Below are 21,846 nucleotides of genomic sequence, written 5' to 3'. Positions count from 1 at the left end.
CGAGTTCAAACAGGTGCAGTTAATACAGGTAATGAGTGGAGAACAGGAGGGCTTCTTAAAGAAAAACTAACAGTTCTGTGAGAGCCGGAATTCTTACTGGTTGGTAGGTGATCAAATACTTATGTCATGCAATAAAATGCAAATTAATTACTTAAAAATCATACAATGTGATTTTCTGGATTTTTGTTTTAGATTCCGTGTCTCACAGTTGAAGTGTACCTATGATAAAAATGACAGACCTCTACATGCTTTGTAAGTAGGAAAACCTGCAAAATCGGCAGTGTATCAAATACTTGTTCTCCCCACTGTATATATATATAACAATCTTCCCAGCTATGCAGATTCTGCTGTGAGGAGGCAGTCATTAGATCATTTATTTTGGTATTGTCCATATGTAGCTCGTTTTTGGTCCCAGGTCCAGGAATGGCTGAAGAATTGCAACATTTGCCTAGAACTAACGCTGCAGATAGCAATACTGGGTGATTTGAAAAGCCGTAGTCAGTCAATCAATAATATAATAATTATTTTAGCAGAAAAATATATTTTTAATTTACAGTCTGTAGAAGCAATGAGAATAGAAAGGTTAAATTCTTTTGTGAAACATCACAGCACAGTTGATGATAAATATATGGCAAATAGAAATCCAAAATGGATGATGTTGAGAGATAGATGGGAGGGGTTGAATGGAGCTGAAGGGCGGGACTAATAACAAGATAACCAATGTAAAACATACGGGGTCTGTAAAATGTATATACACTGCTCAAAAAAATAAAGGGAACACTAAAATAACACATGCTAGATCTGAATGAATGAAATATTCTTATTAAATACTTTTTTCTTTACATAGTTGAATGTGCTGACAACAAAATCACACAAAAATTATCAATGGAAATCAAATTTATCAACCCATGGAGGTCTGGATTTGGAGTCACACTCAAAATTAAAGTGGAAAACCACACTACAGGCTGATCCAACTTTGACGTAATGTCCTTAAAACAAGTCAAAATGAGGCTCAGTAGTGTGTGTGGGCTCCACGTGCCTGTATGACCTCCCTACAACGCCTGGGCATGCTCCTGATGAGGTGGCGGATGGTCTCCTGAGGGATCTCCTCCCAGACCTGGACTAAAGCATCCGCCAACTCCTGGACAGTCTGTGGTGCAACGTGGCGTTGGTGGATGGAGCGAGACATGATGTCCCAGATGTGCTCAATTTGATTCAGGTCTGGGGAACGGGCGTGCCAGTCCATAGCATCAATGCCTTCCTCTTGCAGGACCTGCTGACACACTCCAGCCACATGAGGTCTAGCATTGTCTTGCATTAGGAGGAACCCAGGGCCAACCGCACCAGCATATGGTCTCACAAGGGGTCTGAGGATCTCATCTCGGTACCTAATGGCAGTCAGGCTACCTCTGGCGAGCACATGGAGGGCTGTGCGGCCCCCCAAAGAAATCCCACCCCACACCATGACTGACCCACCGCCAAACCGGTCATGCTGGAGGATGTTGCAGGCAGCAGAACGTTCTCCACGGCGTCTCCAGACTCTGTCACGTCTGTCACATGTGCTCAGTGTGAACCTGCTTTCATCTGTGAAGAGCACAGGGCGCCAGTGGCGATTTTGCCAATCTTGGTGTTCTCTGGCAAATGCCAAACGTCCTGCACGGTGTTGGGCTGTAAGCACAACCCCCACCTGTGGATGTCGGGCCCTCATACCACCCTCGTGGAGTCTGTTTCTGACCGTTTGAGCAGACACATGCACAGTTGTGGCCTGCTGGAGGTCATTTTGCAGGGCGCTGGCAGTGCTCCTCCTGCTCCTCCTTGCACAAAGGCGGAGGTAGCGGTCCTGCTGCTGGGTTGTTGGCCTCCTCCTAGTCTCCTGATGTACTGGCCTGTCTCCTGATAGCGCCTCCATGCTCTGGACACTACGCTGACAGACACAGCAAACCTTCTTGCCACAGCTCGCATTGATGTGCCATCCTGGATGAGCTGCACTACCTGAGCCACTTGTGTGGGTTGTAGACAACCGTCTCATGCTACCACTAGAGTGAAAGCACCGCCAGCATTCAAAAGTGACCAAAACATCAGCCAGGAAGCATAGGAACTGAGAAGTGGTCTGTGGTCACCACCTGCAGAACCACTCCTTTATTGGGGGTGTCTTGCTAATTGCCTATAATTTCCACCTGTTGTCTATTCCATTTGCACAACAGCATGTGAAATTTATTGTCAATCAGTGTTGCTTCCTAAGTGGACAGTTTGATTTCACAGAAGTGTGATTGACTTGGAGTTACATTGTGTTGTTTAAGTGTTCCCATTTTGTTTTTTTGAGCAGTGTAGGTTCAGTACTTTTGTGAAATAGCACAGTTACAAATAAAAATCAAAGTGGATGGACATCAGAAATAGAGGAAGGACTTAAAACAAACAAAATATAACTATTGTAAAATAGATTGTCTGTAAAATGTGTATAAGATGTATAAACTGAAGGTAAAAGCCGAAGTGTTTATTAGTTTACTCCAATTGGGGGAAGGGTGGTAGGGTTTGCGGGGAAAAATAATACAATTATTTCTTAAAAGTATGTAGGTATGTGTATTTATATATGTGTATATGTATGCATGCGTATATGGATATATATATTTACCCCCAAAATATATGGGGGATTAGAAATGATGCAGACAATTACATTGATGGAAGCAGCATTCTTTCCGCAATATTAAGCTGATCCACTCCTTAAATGTTTTATTTATTAAATGCTGTTGCTCCAGATTCTCAACTAGTATAAAGGCCAGTTTTATTGCTTCTTTAATCAGAAAATGTTTCAGATTTGCTAACATAATTGCAAAAGGGGTTTCTAATGATCAATTAGCATTTTAAAATGATAACCTTGGATTAGCTAACACCATGTGCCATTGGAACACAGGAGTGATGGTTGCTGATAATGGGCCTATGTAGATATTCCATAAAAAATCTGCCGTTTCTAGCTACAATAGTCATTTACAACATTAATAATGTCTACACTGTATTTCTGATTAATTTGATGTTATTTTAGTTGGACAAAAATGTGCTTTTCTTTCAAAAAGAAGAACATTTCTAAGTGACCCCAAACTTTTGAACGTGTGTGTGTGTACACAGAAGCGTTTTCCTGTGCTGTCTCGTGGTGAGCAATATGTTTGGAGCATCAAATCGCAGTATCAAATCACAATGGATATAGAATTGTTCTAATTGCAATACACACACTGCATGACCAAGTGTGTGGACACCTGCTCGTCAAACATCTCATTCCAAAATCATTGGGCATTAATATGGAGTTGATTCCCCCTTTACTGCTATAATAGCCTCCACTCTCCTGGGAAGGCTTTCCACTAGAGGTTGGAACATTGCTGTGGGGACTTGCTTCCATTCAGCCACGAGCATTTATGATGTTGGGAGATTACGCCTGGTTCACAGTCGGTGTTCCAATTCATCCCAAAGGTGTTTGATGGGGTTGAGGTTAGGGCTCTGTGCATGCCAGCCAAGTTCTTCCACACCGATCTCGACAAACCATTTCTGTATGGATGTCGCTTTGTGCACAGGTACATTGTCATGCTGAAACAGGAAAGGGCCTTCCCCAAACTGTTGCCACAAAGTTTGAAGCACAGAATCGTCTAGCATGTCATTGTATGCTGTAGCGTTAAGATTTCCCGTCACTTGAACTAAGGGGCCTAGCCCGAACCATGAAAAGCAGCCCCAGACCATTATTCCTCCTCCACCAAACTTTACAGTTGGCACTATGCATTGGGGCAGGTAGCGTTCTCTTGGCATCCGCCAAACCAGGATTCGGCCGTTGACTGCCAGATGGTGAAGCGTGAGTCATCACTCCAGAGAACACGTTTCCACTGCTCCAGAGTCCAATGGTGGCCATCTTTACGCCATGCAGCCGACGCTTGGCATTGCACATAGTGATATTAAGCTTGTGTGTGGCTGCTCGGCCATGGAAACCTATTTCCTGAGGCTCCCAACGAACAGTTCTTGAGCCGACGTTGCTTCGAGGCAGTTTGGAACACGGCAGTGAGTGTTGCAACCAAGGATGTTGATGGCGTCGGAGAAGATAGTTGACATTTTATGGTCCCCTAACCAATCGCGCTATTGTTCGTGTTTTTTAGCGTTATTTGTAACTTTTGTACATAATGTTTATGCCACGTCTATTATGACCGAAAGAGCTTCTAGATCTCAGGACAGTGATTACTCACCCCGTACTGGAAGAATATTATTTTCATTAACGTGGCGGATGCGAAGGATTTACTCCAGACACCCGACAACACCCTCATCCCCATCATTAGCAGGAGCAAGAAACGGCGATATCTGGGACGGAGGTCTGGGTGCCTTGAATCTAGGGTTGCAAAGGGTTGGAAACTTTCCGGTAGATTTTAAAAAAAATCATAGGAAGTTAAGCCCTGGAATTTGGGGAATTTTACTTAAATTCATCCAAAAGGTTAGCTTATAACAGTGAACCTTTTTTGTGGGATACACAAGGCAATTCTAGGTCTTGTGGCATATTTTGGTTCAACTATCCCCAATTCAATGGAATTGCAACCCTCTGCATGCAAAGTGCGCATTCTTCCATCACATGTTCAGCTGATTCTCAAGATCTTGCACGCTAATGAGATGCTATTGAGCCCACACTACTACACTGTCTGAGCCAAGAACTACATGCTTTCTGGTAAATTTTGATTAGAATACTGGGTGGGGTGAAATTATTTTTTTGTTAACTCGTAAATAGTAGCATATAGCAAAGTGTGTTTAAATCATTTCTAACTTGTTAACAATTTCTGCTAATTACTTTTTGCTACCATGTGGGTTTTAGCTTGCTTGAGCCTGCTAACTGAGGAGTGTTAATTCACCTATTTCCATACATGTTTCATTTGAAAACATTTATCTTACAAAGGAGTTGTTTAATCTAACTGCTCAACTATTTATCTGTACATGGAATTGTATTTGTTTTTTTACTCATTTTTTTCCTAATCTTAACAGGAAAATGCCACGGGCACTATCTGATGTGTGGAGACATTTCACTGCAGCTTATGTAGAAGGAAAAGCTGTGTACATTTGCAAATACTGTGCCAAATCATATGTGTAGAATGCAACAAAATGCAGAATCATCTGACCAAGCGCTCTATTAGAGGTGAAAATTATGAATTAGACACCTTATCGATAGCAACAGCTCATGCCCTCCTGGAAGAAGATTATTATTTTTTGACTCAATGGAGGAACGTAGTCAGAGAAATGCTGGTGAATGTCTTGCTCGAGCTGTGTATGCAACTGGTTCACCTCTGATGCTCACAGGCAATGTGTATTGGACGAGATTAATGAATGTTCTTCGCCCAGCATACACCCCTCCAACCAGACATGCTTTATCTACTAATTTAAAAAATCTATATATTTAACCAGGTAGGCCAGTTGAGAACAAGTTCTCATTTACAACTGCGACCTGGCCAAGATAAATCAAAGCAGTGCAACAAAAACGAAAGAGTTACACATGGGATAAACAAACGCACAGCCAAAAACACAATAGAGAAATCTGTATACAGTGTGGGCAAATGAAGTAAGGAGGTAAGGCAATAAATAGGCCAATAGTGGGGAAGTAATTACAATTGAGCAATTTACACGAGTGATATATGTGCAAGTAGAAATACTGGTGTGCAGAAAAACAAATATGGGGATGAGGTAGGTAGTTGAATGAAGGATTTGCTGGATGCTGAGTTGAACAGAGTTCAAGTGAAGGTCAAGCAAATCATAGAGAAAGCAGACTATTGCAGTCATCTCTGATGGGTGGTTGAATGTTCGTGGGCAAGGAATAATTAACTACATAAGCTCCACCCTTCAACCAGTATTCTACAAGAGCGCAGACACAAGCGACAACAGACACACCGTTCTCTACATTGCAGATGAGCTGAAGGCAGTCAATGACCTTGGACCACAGAAGGTATTTACGCTGGTGACAGACAATGCTGCGAACATGAAGGAGTCCTACCCATTGGCTGTGCTGCTCATGCATTGAATCTGCTCCTCAAGGACATCATGGCACTGAAAACAATGGATACAATAGAGCCAAGGAAATGGTTAGGTATGTGAAGGGTCATCAAGTTATAGCAGCAATCCCTCTCACCAAGCAAAGTGAGAAGAATAAGAGCACCACATTGAATCTTCCCAGCAACACCCATTGGGGTGGTGTTGTCATCATGTTTGACAGTCTCCTGGAGGGGAAGGAGTCTCCAAGAAATGGCCATATCAGTCTGCTGATATGGACAGCCCCATCAAGAGGATCCTCCTGGATGATTTATTTTGGGAGAGAGTGGTGAAGCAGCCTGAAACTCATGAATCCTATAGCAGTAGCCATTGCATGAATTGAGGGAGACAATGCCATCCTGTCTGATGTTCAGACTCTGCTTGCAGATGTAAGAGGAGAAATCTGTACTGCCCTGCCAACTTCACTGTTGCTCCAAGCAGAGGAAACTGCAGTTCTGAAATACATCATAAAGCGTGAAGACTTCTGCCTGAAGCCCATACACGCTGCAGCGTACATGTTGGACCCCAAGTATGCTGGCAAGAGCATCCTGTCTGGTGCAGAGATCAACAAGGCCTATGGTGTCATCACTACTGTGTCTCGCCACCTTGGGCTGGATGAGGGCAAGGTTCTTGGCAGTCTGGCGAAGTACACTTCCAAGCAAGGGCTTTGGTATAGAGATGCAATATGGCAGTCAACATATCTCATCAGCCACCTGGTGGAAGGGACTTTGTGGATCTGAGGCTCTTTCCCCTTTTGCCTTCATCATCCTCCAAGTCCCACCATCAGCAGCCGTCTCAGAGCGCAACTGGTCCTTGTTTGGGGACACACACCAAAGCACGCAACAGGCTGACCAATATAAGGGTTGAAAAATCCAGGCAAATTTGTGGCTTTTTGAGCCTGACAACGAGCCATCCTCAACAAGGTTGGAAAGTGACCGTGAAGATGAGGCCTCAGTCTGATGTTCAAGAGGTGGACATTGAGGAGGTCCAGGGAGAAGACATGGAATCCTGAGAGGAAGACAACCAAAGCTTTAGTTTCTAGCTGATCATTTTACAGATGTATGTTAAAAACATTTTTTGGGAGATGCAATGGGGAACATTGGGGATCATTCAATATTCCCTTTATTTGGTTCAGTGAAATCATCCCATGTGAAGTGTCAACTCATTTAATTCAAGTTCAATTCGTAAATAAGTTGTTTATTTCTATTGGAAGGATTAAATTTGCAATTGTGTCTACTACAAAGTTTGTTTGTCTCCATATGATATGGTAAATATATCCAATGCAAAAACCATCTACATTTAAATGGTATTCATATTAATTTGCATATATTCCTGTTAATTCCCACGGAAAGTTTCCACCTCTGAATATTCCCCAAAATGTGCAACCCTAATCACAAGACGTACTGTAAAAAAAGAAGACATTGTTCATTCTAAGACTTTGTTGTGTCCATACCAGTCATCACTGCAGCCCCATCAGTGCCCAGGCCGTACAATCTCTCTGTTGGTGTCTTTTTGATGTGCAGTACCTCCTTGATGGCGATAACGATGGTGTCTGCCTTGCCATCAGGGACTGACACCAGGTCCACAAAGTAGTTGTAAAGGTGTCCCTCTTGGTCCTTGTATCTGGAAAACATACAAAAATCCATACACATGCATTATTACTCATGGATGACTGTAGAATATCACAATTAAATCATTTTTTTAAACTTGTATTGCAATAATACCTGACATAAAAATCCAGCTGCTTATTATTTGCTTCATCTGTAGTTTCATCAGCTTCCAGGCCAATGGGTACAGATGTCTGGATGGCATGGAGCATCCACAACCTGAGCCAGAATCTTAAACATTTTGGCCACTATTATGTGTGATGGGCCTGCCCCTGCTTTGTTAGATGGTACAGACATTTAAAACCCCCAATGAGGCCTCGTGCTCAAGCACTGTGGTTGGCTGAAATGCAACCATGATTGAGGAGCCTGTGAACAGCTACGGGCATAATGCGTTATTATTGAGCCACAGTTAGTGCACAGTCTGAGGCGTCTTTTAAATTAGAATACATTTTGAGAAATGGGAGGATCCAATAGAACACTCTACCTTTTGCCAGCATTCCATGGGCCCTCACTTTCCATGTGGTGCTCTGTCCCTGGGTGCCGGTTAATATAGTCCATCTGATGAATCTGGGCCCCTATTTCAATAAAAGGGCGCTTTGACGCACACCTATAAGCAGCTTGCTTATGTTGACGGCACAGGTGGCAGAACATTCCTAGACGCGATGTAGAGTGTAGTTTAGCGAAATTACTGGTGTTTGGGGCAATACCTATTACAGCTAGCAAGCATTACAACACTACACATAATGATGTAGACTAGTACAGACTAAATATGCAAAAAAATAATTTTGCCCAATTAAAGGAAATCGGACTAACCATGCGGCGTATTATATAGCCACAGCTTCAGTCTGTCAATTTTAAGACACTTTGGGTCTCATCCGGATTGGCGGTGGTGCTCACTTGGCCTTACTCCTGTCTCCTCTCCTTTTATCAACGCTTCTCATCCTCTCTGCTCTCCTCCAATTCTCCTTCCATCTCCCCTCCTGGCTCTCTCCTCTGCTCCACTCTGTCCCTCATGCATCTCTACCTCACTCCAGGGATTCTGCCTCTTCTCTGTCTAGTAAAGTAAGCCATACACTTGTTATAAAAATGATAGCTTAAGCTTTTAAAGAGTTAGCTAACTAAAGAAAGTTTAATTTAATTCAGGCTGATTTGATGTTAGCTAAGTTAACGTTACCTGACACTTTGTCTCTGCTCCCCCTTTCTCTTTCGCTGCTGTGGCTGGAAATATTTAAAACTCATCTGAGGGGGAAAAAAATCCAATCAAATCCAGATAAATGTAGCTATCTTGCTTGCACTTGATACAGTTCCAAACGAGCTAGCTAAAGTTAGCTAATTAGCTAGACTAGTTACGTTAGTTTCTGTCATCAACATACTTGTGGATATTCTATAGCGAATTGCCGTTTGAATTGTTTCAGCAATATTATAGATAGAAATTATGTTCGAGTTTTTAGGTTGTAGCTAGCTTATGTAGTTGGACAAACAAGCTAACGTACCTTTCTTGCAGTTTCTCACGCAGGTGCACTCAGGTGATTCAAGTGAATTGTGTTTCGCGCTGCAGAGCTTCTGTATGGCGCACTGGTCACTCGCACACTGGTCCCTGGAGTGCCGTTTCTCATGCAGGTGCATTCTGAAGTGATTCCAAGTGAATTGTGTTTCGGGCTGCAGAGCATCTGTATCGAGCACTTGAGTTGCAGGCTGCCTGCCACAGCTCACAGAGATAAATAACCTTTAGAACTGTGCTGGACCCAGACTGATTGTCTTTTTTACCAAGAAAAGCGAATGTGCTTTACAGAACTTTATTTAAACTATTTTTGGTAGAAATAGGATGTTTCTTTTGGTGTGGCGGCACTGACTCTGCAGTGGCGCAGCACCACACTTAAATGAACGGCGAGGGAGGGAACACTGGTGTGAGGTTAGTCTAGTGAGTATACATCAAGCCTGTGCAAGAGTCAGTGCAAAAATAATAATAAAAGTAGGGGTCAGCTAGTCCCAGAAACAGAATGAATAGAACGGGTGTCCCCATTCAAGCCAATGATGGCATAATGGGTGGACTGGTGGCCATTGCTAGAAGCAAAGCAGGAAGTAAAAGCAGGAAATGTTGATTCAACTCAACTACATAAAATACATTCAATTGCATGTGACACATCAATTAACACCATTTGAATGAACATTCTACATTACAATGGAAATTATTGCATCAGGTTACCAGGCAGCCATTGCAAGTGAACCCATGAGTTTACCAGTCAAATTGCCAGGGTTATAGTTTCCAAGGCCGTTCTATTCATTTTATTTGTATGTGCTGCGTGGAGGGGAGCAAGACTCATTGGCTACACCTTGCTTGTTTTAGCAAGGAGCAACAACGTGTCATGTTAATCCTTTAATTGGCACACCAATAAATTCATATCAAAAAAGTATTTTTCTGAAAACTGTATTTAGCCTTAATATAGGCCAGAATTATTTATTTATTTGTATGACTTAAAATTTGATAGATACCGAATCGCAAGCATCTCAACCAGACAGTTGAGTTGCCCAATTAGGGTAAACTCATTTTGTATTGGAATTTGCATAGGCTTTTTAAATAATCAAAACATATGATACATTAATTAACATTAGGTCTGCTTCAGTTACTTAATGGAAGACAGGCCTAGTTAAATTAGGAATGATATCAAATATGAATAAAACATGATACATTTGTCAATATGAATATTCAAATATACAATACCAGTCAAAAGTATTATTTTATACATAAAATCTATGAAATAACACTTATGGAATCATGTAGTAAGCAAGAAAGTGTTAAACAAGTCCATATATTTGATGCCTATGTGTAAACTCTATGCATATGGGGTGTTTTGAATTCATCATCACCTTAGAAAGCGCTGTCCATATTGTTTACACTGTTTTAACCTGCTGTTGAACTTCTTTCTTGAAATTGATCATTACAGTGAGGTGAGTTTTAAAAGAATGATAGGCTGTTTTGATGGTGTTTGATGTGATTATCGATTGCATTTGCACTGTTCTCAAGAGAGACGTGCATTTAATGCTTTATAATAAGTGCCTTTTTAAGGGTAAAACATATTTACCAAATTTACCACAGCCTATGAATGCCAGTTAGGCTCGACACTGGTTATAAAGCAGATTAATGTACTTCATTTTATGAAGTTATTTCATCACTTTAGTTCTGATACAAACCTCATTAAAACATACAGGTCTATGGGCTAGGCTACATGAGCTGTGCTACTATGATTTGAAAAAGCCGCAAAAAAAGGCAATCCATTTCTTGCCTTACTTGCGCATGCTGCGTCTTATTCACAAGTAATAGCCTATCAATTCTGAATGATGTATTATTGTCACACATCAGGATATTCTTAATTTAATGTAGTCTTTACAAATACAAAATGTGTGTGATTAGTTTTGATTTAGAATGGACCACACATGTCATCTACAGTATCCACTTAAATAGCGACGGGAGGATGCTTTTCCCATGGTTCCTTTTTCATGCAGGCTAGATAGGCTATACTCCTGTTGTAAAGCGACGCTATGTGCTTAATATTAGGTAAGTTGATGAGTAAATATATATAGGCCTAGCCTATAGAAAGCTGATGGGATCCTCTTTTTAATAGAGGCCATTAACTGTTTCCTGACGCAATTGCATAGCCTATAGAAACCTTGCACAACAGCTCATGGGCAAACCATGCACAACAGCTCATGGGCTCTCAGTGTTGGATTTTATTTTCTAAAACTTTTGCATTTATGTCAGAGTGATTAGAGGGACAATAAAGAGCTGAGTACCAGACAGTTGGCAAGTTTGGTAGGCTACTAATGACCATCAGCAGCATCAGAGCTTGGAGAAGCCTAATTATAACTAAACGGTCACGTCGAATTTGACTGCAGTCATGACGTGATCGCCGGTGTGGCGGTCACTGTAACAGCCCTAGGGGAGGGGGGTCAAAAGGGGGATGTCACAATTCTGCTTGTACACTTGTTTACATGGATATGCTTCTTAATAAAACGTATTTGAAACAAGTCATTACACTTTGTTATGGCATTTCATTATTATTATTATTATTGAAGTTATTACTTATGTATTTCAGGCCTGTTAACAAATTAATAAATGCCAGGTTGTAAAGAATCTGTCACATTTCTGTAATGACAACATTAATGGAGTCACAATAAAGATATATGCCTGCTTTGTCCTCATCTGTTAGCTTTTTATACAAAAATGTAATACATATCCTTTTTCGACACACAAAACCATTCAAACGAAGGCCCATGGGTTATTCCCCACTATTTCCAAAATATTTCTCCTTTGCTTGAAACCTATACAAAACAAAACAAAAAACCTAGGCCTACCTTAGGCTTGCTGAAAGTAAGCTATAACACGGAACCCAAACCGGCTGCGCGCGTGTGCGCCATCGTGCATACATTTATTTTGTCCCCCTACACCAAACGCGATCATGACACGCAGGTTAAAATATCAAAACAAACTCTGAACCAATGAGATTAATTTGAGGACAGGTCGAAAAGCATTAAACCTGTATGGCAATTTAGCTAGTTAGCTTGCACTTGCTAGCTAATTTGTCCTATTAAACTAGGTTGCTGTTGCTCGCCAATTTGTCCTGGGATATAAACATTGAGTTGTTATTTTACCTGAAATGCACAAGGTCCTCTACTTCGACAATTAATCCACACATAAAACGGCCAACCGAATCGTTTCTAGTCATCTCTCCTCCTTCCAGGCTTTTTCATATTTTAACTTATACGGTGATTGGCATCTACACTTTCATAGTATTACCACGACAACCGGCAAAACAGTTCGTCTTTCAATCACCCACGTGGGTATAACCAATGAGGAGATGACACGTGGGTACCTGCTTCTATAAACCAATGAGGAGATGGGAGAGGCAGGACTTGCAGCGCGATTTGTGTCAGAAATAGGAATGACTTCTATTTTAGCCCTTGGCACCGCAGACGCTCGTTGGCCCGCGCAATAATTGAATAACATATATTCCTAAAAAAAAAATTGCAACGCTCACGCACGCTGTGTAGTCAGGGTTTGAGATAATGAATTGACAAGCAAAGTATGAAAGGGACAGCAATGCGATAGTTTGAAGATGAAATTGAGAATCATTAATATAGAAACAAATACACGCGCAACATGTCCATAGCCTATTCATCAGCTACATTTAATATCGAGGGGAGAGTGTTGGGAAGATTTTTCAAATACTGTGAGGAACTATTATAATTTGAATGGCTGTGTGAGGTAAAAAACAAAAAAATGGCTGAAGCCCAGCTGGGCACTTTCCTGCATTTGACATTTTCATGAAGCAGGCCAAGTACTTCTATGCGTGCTCAGGCGGGTGAGCTAAGGTAACATAGCAGGACAGAGAAACCAGACACATGCTCACTGCTCACATGGAGCGCGTAAATTATGGTATGAAATCGATCCCAAATTTTTTATCACAAGCGTAGCAGGTTGTGAACTCTGCAAACAATGTTTCGACTTGAGAATGAGAACGGTGAATTGCTGTAATTAATACATGCATTAACATAAATTAATGTAACCAAATGATGGGGATTAACGGTAAATTGCCTGTTTTACAAACGGTAGGCTACCGCATGGGCGTTTTAATAGACAGACTAGGCTAACAAAACAATTGCTTATTAGTAAACACTCCCGCTATTAAGAAGTGTATCTACATGATACGTGTTATTCCTCCCTCCCTCTTACCAATTCAACGGTGCTTTATTGGCATGGGAAACACGTTTCTATTGCCAAAGCAAGTGGATTAAACAAAACTGAAAAAAACCAAAGTACAGTAAACATTGCACTCTTAAAGGTTTCAAAAGGATAGACGTTTCAAATGTTATCAGCAATGTGCAGTGTTTTTAACAATGTGCCAGTAGTTGTAGTACAAACGGTAGGGGAAGATAAGTATTGGTTGTATTTACAATGTTTGTGCGCCACTGGTTGCCCTGTTTTCATGGCAATGGGTCATAAACTTTGCCGCTGTGATTGCACGTTGTGCTAACAGATATGGGAGTTTATCAATGTTTGTTTCCAAATTCATTGTGGGTCTGTGATCTGTGGGAAATAAGTGGTTCTAATATGGTCATACCTTTGGCAGGAAGTAAGGAAGTGCAGCGTAGTTTCCTATCTAATTCAAGGACTTTCTTAATTTTGGGTTTGTCACAGTGGTCAGGTATTCTGCTACTGTATACTTTCTGTTTAGGGCCAGATAGTGTTCCATTTTGGTATGTTTTTTGTTTGTTTGATTCTTTCCAGTGTGTTTATATTTTTCTCATAATTTGGTTGGGTCCAATTGTGTTACTGTCCTGGGGCCCTGTGTGTTTGAACGGAGCCCTAGAACCAGTTGGCTGAGGGGACACTTCTCTAGGTTAATCTCTCTGTAGGTGGAATGTGTGGGCATCTCTCACGCTCTCCATCTCTTTTGTGCTCTCTCCCGCACTTTCGTGCTTGCTTTCGTGCTCTTGCTTTCTCCTGCTCTTTTGCGCTGGCTCTCCAATCTCCATCTCTCTAACCACTCTCTCCCTCCCGCTCTCTTTTGCGCCCCCGCTCTTTTGCGCCCGCGCTCTCCCGCTCTTTTGCGCCCCCGCTCTTTTGCGCCCGCGCTCTTTTGCGCCCGCGCTCTCCCGCTCTTTTGCGCCCGCGCTCTCCCGCTCTTTTGCGCCCGCGCTCTCCCGCTCTTTTGCGCCCGCGCTCTCCCGCTCTTTTGCTCCCGCTCTTTTGCGCCAGCTATCTCCCGCTCTTTTGCGCCCGCTCTCCAATCTCCATCTCTCTAACCACTCTCTCTCCTCCCCTTTTAGAAGGATCCCAGTAGTGATGTGAGCTGTCCCAGCAGTCCTGGACTGTCCCCTCCCTCGAAGCGAACCCGTAGACAGACCAGCTCCAGCGACACCTCTCCCTCCCCCCAGGCCAAGGGCCAGAGGGTCTCCTGGGGCATGCCCACCTACCGCACCAGGTGAGCAGGCAAAAGAACAGCCTCTTTGACAGACAGTTCTGGGTTGAGTTCATGTACTGGCCGTGTGGACTGGGTTCAGCCCCATCTGTTGACTGTGTCTGAGAATGGGGCAGTCTTTTTGTGCAATGTGTTTATATTTACACATCTCAATGTATTTCAGGTTGTCATCTGGCGCCCTGCAAAATGGAAATGGTAACGTCAACGTTTTCATTTGTTATTTTAAGACCATGATAACATTATTTGTGTGTAGGTACAGTATTAGTTGGACTATTAGTTAGATGGGACCTCTTTATTTTTGACCTGTTACCTTTGACCCCTGCAGCCCATAAGGAGGAGGGGGCAGGAGACCACGCTCACATGAACGGCCATGTTGACCGGAAGAGGAGCTGCCAAGTGAGGAAGAGCCAGTTTGAACACCTCAACCAGAGCCTGCTGTTTGACCAGCTCGTCAACAGGTAACACACACACACCCTATGGGAAGACGCACACACACTTCCCTATAGGAAGACGAGGCCTCAGACCTGGTGGTACCGGGGTGGAGATGGATGAACTGTAAAACAGAAAGCGAAGACGTCAGAGGTATGCGGTATGAATCGATACTGATGTGTGTGTTTGAAAATGTATGCACTCGCTCTAATCCAAAGCGATTTACAGTAGTGTCTGCTAAATGACTAAAATGTAAATGTATTGTCAGCACGGCGGAGGCAGTTCTTCAGGAAATGGACAACATCAGCAGCATCAGACAGAACAGGGAGGTGGAGAGACTCCGCATGTGGACAGACACTGAGGTGGTAAGTCTGTCAATCAGCCAGTCAATCTGTATCATGCCATATGAAAGTGGGTTCTTGGTAACTTTCTCCAGTGGTAGATGTTATGATGGCAAGCCAGCTAGCTAAACGTAGCCTGGCTGACGCGAGGAATTCGAGGTGTTAGCCAGACTAAGCTAAACGTGCGTATCCTCCACTCCTGATCTTCTAGGAAAGCATGGACATGTATTCTCGTGTGAAGAGGAGGAAGGCGCTGCGCAGGAACACCTTTGGCATGCAGACACACCACAAAGACATGAGCAAGACAGAATCGGAAGAGGGGACTGAAGGTTTGTCTTAGTTTGGAGAGAACTGTAGTTTGTTGGTGTTGCTTGCTTGCTCACAAGATGATATTTTCACAAACATATCTTGTTTACTTCTTAGAATCTCACGGTGAAGAAGAGGATGACGAAGCAGAGGAGGATGATGATGAACGAGACGAGGCAGAGGAGGCTGGAGAGGGGAACGACAGACCGTACAACCTGAGACAACGCAAGACCGTACAGAGATACGAGGCGCCACCTATAGGTAATGAAAAACATTGATTATTGTGTGATTTTTCTGCAACACTAAGGGTAGCTTCCTGGACCCAGATTTTCCATTGAGCGTGCCTTATAGTAAAGGAGTAGTCTTAATGTAGGTCTGGGAAACTGGCCCTCTGCCTGAAACGTTCCTTTTCCTGCGTAAAACCATTTCCTGATATTGTCTTTGTTTTATACTTCTTGAGTGCTGCTGCTTTTAACATCTTGTGTCTCCCTGAATGCGTTCCAGAGCCCGTCAACAGAAAACAAACCATCCCCTCCCTGTTTGACACCCACAGATCCCCAGCAAGGAGAAGCCATATACGGTGGGTGTTGTTCCCCCCCATGAAAAATAATTTCAAAACACTGCTTACCTAAAGTACGTTGACATGGAGTGATTTGTTTTTTGTCTTCCTTTCCTCTCGTCTGGTCCAGAGTGAAGAAGCATGCCATCCACAGTAGCGACACCACGTCGTCGTCTGACGAGGAGAGGTTTGAGAGGAGGAAAAGCAAAAGCATGACCCGGGCCAGGAACAGGTGAATACCTCTCCTCCTTTTTCTCTGTCACTCACCTAGTGGATTTTGATATTAGATACAATTTATTAATAGCTTTTCACTAGGTAAAATCACTTTCCGGTCACCACCTGTCCTGTATAGCACATTAGCTTCACTTCAAACCCGGTGATACATGGCAGCCGTTATGCAACTGAAAGCTCACCACACATTGACTCATCTTTATCACCTGTATTTATTTATAAAGATGTCTGCCTTTGAACCTGCGAGCAGAGGACCTGGCCAGTGGGGTGCTGAGGGACAGGGCTAAGGTGGGAGCTAGCCTCGCTGATGTGGACCCCATGAATCTGGACATCTCAGTGAAGTTTGACAGCGTAGGAGGGCTGTCCAACCACATCCAGTCTCTGAAGGAGATGGTGGTCTTCCCTCTACTCTATCCAGAAGTCTTCGAAAGGTTCAAGATACAGCCCCCGAGGTAAAGACCAAAGTCACCTGGAAACGCAGATTAATTCATGTTCAGACATATCAAGCATGTATCCTCTTTTGTTTGCAATTTAGAAATGTGTTATTTAATTACAACCAGACAGATGAGGAAAAACAATTTAGCATTTTTTGCATCATGGTCACAATGTAGTTCCAAGGTCAATAAAAAACAGATTGTCTCTGCTTTAAACAAATTTACCTCTCACTCGCTCCTCTCCCACAGAGGGTGTCTATTCTACGGCCCACCAGGTACAGGGAAGACCCTTGTAGCACGGGCTTTGGCCAACGAGTGTAGTCAAGGAGACAAAAAGGTGTCTTTCTTCATGAGGAAGGGAGCCGACTGCCTCAGCAAGTGGGTCGGCGAATCAGAACGACAGCTACGCCTACTTTTTGACCAGGTGAGCATAAGTAGGGCTTGCGGTGACAGTGTTACCGCCACACCCACAGTCATGAGTCATGATTAGGGCTGTTACGGTGACCGTATTACTGCAACACCGGCGGTCATGAGTCATAACCGCTGTCAAATAACACGTGATCATTTAGTCACGGTATCTAGGCTTCTCCAAGCTCGGATGCTGCTGATGGTTATTAGTAGCCAAACTTGCTAACTGCCTGGTACTCAGCACTTTATTGTCCCTCGAATCACTCTGACATCAATGCAAATGGTTTAGAATATAAAATCAAACACTTCATGAGAGCCCAGGAGCTCATGTTGCGCAGCATTTCTGTTGGCTATGCAACTGCGTAGAGTTTTTTTTAATGGCCTCTATAAAAAATAGGAGGATCCCATCAGCTTTATATAGGTTAGGCCTGCTATATTTATTGATCAACTTTCCTAATATTAAGCACATTGCTTTGCTTTACAACAGGACGATAGCCTACCTGGCTGGCATGAAAATGAACCACGGGAAAAGCGTTCTCCATTCGCTATTTAAGTCCGTAGCTGACATGTTTTTTCCCCCCCATGCTCCTGTTCTGAGACAGGTGCATGATAATGGTCCATTCTGAATCAAAACTAATTTCACACACATTATTGTAAGAGCTGTATCACAACCGGTCGTGATTGGGAGTCCCATAGGGCGGCGCACAATTGGCCCAGCATCATCCGTGGTAGGCCGTCATTGTAAATAATAATTTGTTCTTAGCTGACTTGCCTAGTTAAATAAAGGTTAGGTAAAAATGATTTAGTATATGTAAAGACAACATTAAATGAAGAATATCCTGCTGTGTGACATTAGCCTATCACTTGTGTATGATGTATTATCACTTGTGGATGATGCCCAGCATGTGCAGTTTTGTGACTTTTTCAAATCATAGTAGCACACCTCATGTAGCCTTGCCCATAGGCCTATATGTTTTGATACGATTTATATCACAACTAAAGTCACCAAATAGGCTCTACACCGTTTGTAAAGCTTAACTGGCATACATACGAGGTGCCTGAGTTAAGTTTGGGGAAGATCATTTTCACCATAAAAATGCATCTTTATTATAAAAAGTGTTTTCCCGCTAATTGATTGCATTTTGGAACATTTGCGCTTATAGCCTATTGCCGTATGTGCAGTGCTGCGCTTATAATGTGAAGAAATAGCCAGTTGATCAATATTTTAAGCTAAATGTTCTGATCTGTTGCATCAGCCTCATTGCTTTTAAAAGTTTTTTTGAGGCGAGTATTCATTTGGGATCTATTGCATCCCACAACTGTCCCAGACTATGTTTGGAATATTTATTTATTGCACAGAAGGACAAGTAGAATAGAATTGGTCAACCTTTGTACTATGGGGGATAGTAGATTAAAACAGGCCAGTGATTCTCCTGTTCATCTTGTTGGCTGACGAAAAGTAAATGTGGACAGTTCTAATATCTTCAATATGCGCCTCGGAATTCGATATGAGGTGCGTGCGCATTTGCATCCCCGATGTCTCTCTTCACTTATAGCCTTAGCTGAGATGCCTGTGAGAAGATCTGATCACATGACGCGCATTGGCTAATAAGAATTGAGATAGCTGAGAGTGCCCTGTGAGTGAGTTTTTTTTGGAGCACGGCAGCCGGGAGAAGGGAATTATTATATTCAGCCCAAGGGCAAAATGGCCTCTTTGGCCACAAAAGGCATGGATCTTTTTAGGGGGCATTATGGCCACACAAGGGGGATGCCGCCAGGAAATTCGAGGCCTGGTGAGAATCTTATCAAGTGCTTGTCAAATTGTGAATGAGAGACTGGCCTGCACAAGAAACATATCAGAGCTCATGCCTTTAATGCAACTTCTTTCAAATCCTCATTCGTCGCATCATGCAGCCTTAGAATGTATAAAAAATCTAAACATATAGCCCAACGTTTGTATTACAACTGAAGTTGCTAAATTAAGCATTTACCGCTCAACACAGAATAGCCGCATGTGCGCACTTCCTTGGAAGTCGCTTGGAGAAAATATTTAATATTATTCAGGTATGTTCAATTGTATTCTTCATACTATAAAATAACACTAAATAATGCCACGGAATTCTAAGCAAATCTTGTCTGCTAAATGAACTAGTGTAGCCCACAGCCATATGGCATAGCCATATCAGGGCCTAACATAAGGACAAGTCAGAGTATGCTATCCTTGAACACTAGCATTTTGTCACACCTGCAATAACATCTGCTAAATATGTGTATGTGACCAATAAAAATGTGATTTGATTTGTTCTTCTGAAATAGGCTATGTTTTCTTCACATCATGTTTCTTTAGACCTGTCTAACAGGCTGACTACACCGCTCGTGTCGCGTGCGCAAGCGTTGCAAAAGAAATTTAGAAATATATATTATTCAATTATTGCACCCATTCTGCTCGCGTGCGTGCGTCTGAGTTGTCAAAGGCTAAAATAGAAGTCAGTTCTATTTGTGACGCAAATCGTGGTGCAAGTCCTGCCTCTCCCATCTCCTCTTTGGTTTATAGAAGCAGGTACCATTAGGCCGTTAATGGCCTGGTACTCAGGGCTCTAGTGTCCTTATAACCACTCTGACGTCAATGCAAATGCAATCGAATATCACATCAAACACTTCTCATCAAAACAGGATCGTGCTTTTAAAACTCACCTCATTGATCAATTTGAAGAAAAGTTCAACAGGTTGAAATTGAGTGGAAAACATGGTCGTTGTGGATGTTGTTTCAAAGCCTAACACACTGAAATGGACAGCGCTTTCTAGGGTGATGATTAATTCAATATGTTCATACGCATATTAGAGCTTATGCATAGGCATATATATGAGCCCAAGCCACCACCCCCCAAAAAAGATAACTAAATGAAAAGGATTGGGCCCTTATACAGTGCATTCGGAAAGGATTCAGACCCCTTTTCCACATTTTTCGAAAATTTATTAAATCGATTTTCCCCCCTGATCAATCTACGGTACACACAATACCCGATAATGGCAAAGCAAAAACTGTTTGGTTTTTTTAGCAAAAAAATAAATAATTATGACATTTACATAATTATTCAGACCCTTTACTCAGTACTTTGTTGAAACATCTTTGGCAGTGATTACAGCCTCGAGTCTTCTAGGGTATGACGCTACAAGCTTGTCACACCTGTATTAGGGGAGTTTCTCCCATTCTTCTCTGCAGATCCTCTCAAGCTCTGTCAGGTTGGATGGGGAGTGTCGCTGGACAGCTATTTTCAGGTCTCCAGAGATGTTCGATTGGGTTCAAGTTCGGGCTCTGGCTGGGCCATTTCAGAGACTTGCCCCGAAGCCACTACTACTTTGATTGGTAGAGTGCTGCAGAGATAGTTGTCCTTCTGGAAGGTTCTACCATCTCCACAGTTGAACTCTGGAGCTCTGTCAGAGACCATCGGGTTCTTGATCACCTCTCTGAACAAGGCCCTTTTTCCCCGATTGTTCAGTTTGGCCGGGCGGCCAGCTTTAGGAAGAGTCTTGGTGGTTCTAAACTTCTTCCGTTTAAGAATGATGGAGGACATTGTGTTCTTGGGGACCTTCAATGCTGCAGACATTTGTTGGTACTCTTCCCCAGATCTGTGCCTCGACACAATCCTGTCTCGGAACTTTATGGACAATTCCTTTGACCTCATGGCTTGGTTCTTGCTCTGACATGCACTGTGCCTTTCCAAATCATGTCCAATCAATTTAATTTCACCACAGGTGGACTCCAATCAAGTTGTAGAAACATCAAGGATGATCAATCAAAACAGGATGCACCTGAGCTCAATTTTGAGTCTCATAGCAAAGGGTCTGAATACCTACTTAAGGTATTTCTGTTATTTATTTGGAATACATTTTTAAATGTAAATCTAACGTATTGGACCTTTTTCAAATGATAACTTTTACGCTCAACATCGCCACTTCATATGCGCACTCACTCCGGAATGGAAAAAATATACTTTCTATTTTATTCAGCTAAGTTCAATTATATTCTTCTTACTATAACATCATGTAATATAAAATAATGGCACGGGACTTATGAGCCTATCTTGTCTGCTAAATGAACAAGCATGGCGCATTGCCAGATATCATATAGTAGGCCAACTCGTATTCTGTTCTTCCAAAATACTTTTTCTTCATATCATGTTTCTTTAGAACTGCCTAAAATAAATAATGCAATAATTGTGATGGTACACATTAAATAGATTTATTAGGCTTTTTAAATTGCAGATGTTCCAAAGGCGCGCATGCGTAGAGGCCTGGAGACGCTAAATGTTTTTGTTAACAGTCAATTACTGTGAGACCAGCAGTCTTTTGCATGACAATAACCGCCTGACAAAATGTTATGACCGCCACAGCCCTAGGCACGAGCCAAGGCTTATCAGTTGGACAGTGTCAGGTAAGGTATTTAATAAATAATTCCCTATCTGTTTATATTGTGCTTACTTGGTCCAGTTGCCATCCAGAATACTCTGTGTT

At 42.4% G+C, this 21,846-nt stretch overlaps 1 protein-coding gene across 1 annotated transcript in view; it reads left to right on the top strand.

Moving 5' to 3' along the window:
- LOC139556640 (ATPase family AAA domain-containing protein 2B-like) overlaps window positions 1-21,846 on the top strand; it is a 128,773-nt gene that overhangs the window by 18,832 nt on the left and 88,095 nt on the right. The window contains exons 2-11 of the mRNA XM_071370837.1: window positions 14,472-14,626; window positions 14,787-14,818; window positions 14,949-15,081; window positions 15,321-15,417; window positions 15,605-15,722; window positions 15,817-15,960; window positions 16,204-16,279; window positions 16,389-16,490; window positions 16,714-16,941; window positions 17,173-17,347. Of these exons, the coding sequence (XP_071226938.1) occupies window positions 14,472-14,626; window positions 14,787-14,818; window positions 14,949-15,081; window positions 15,321-15,417; window positions 15,605-15,722; window positions 15,817-15,960; window positions 16,204-16,279; window positions 16,389-16,490; window positions 16,714-16,941; window positions 17,173-17,347 (1,260 nt within the window). The remainder of the gene's footprint in view (window positions 1-14,471; window positions 14,627-14,786; window positions 14,819-14,948; window positions 15,082-15,320; window positions 15,418-15,604; window positions 15,723-15,816; window positions 15,961-16,203; window positions 16,280-16,388; window positions 16,491-16,713; window positions 16,942-17,172; window positions 17,348-21,846) is intronic.

This window comes from Salvelinus alpinus, chromosome 27 (assembly GCF_045679555.1).
Source record: "Salvelinus alpinus chromosome 27, SLU_Salpinus.1, whole genome shotgun sequence".
Taxonomy (NCBI): domain Eukaryota; kingdom Metazoa; phylum Chordata; class Actinopteri; order Salmoniformes; family Salmonidae; genus Salvelinus; species Salvelinus alpinus.
This window is presented reverse-complemented; position numbering and strand designations above follow the sequence as displayed.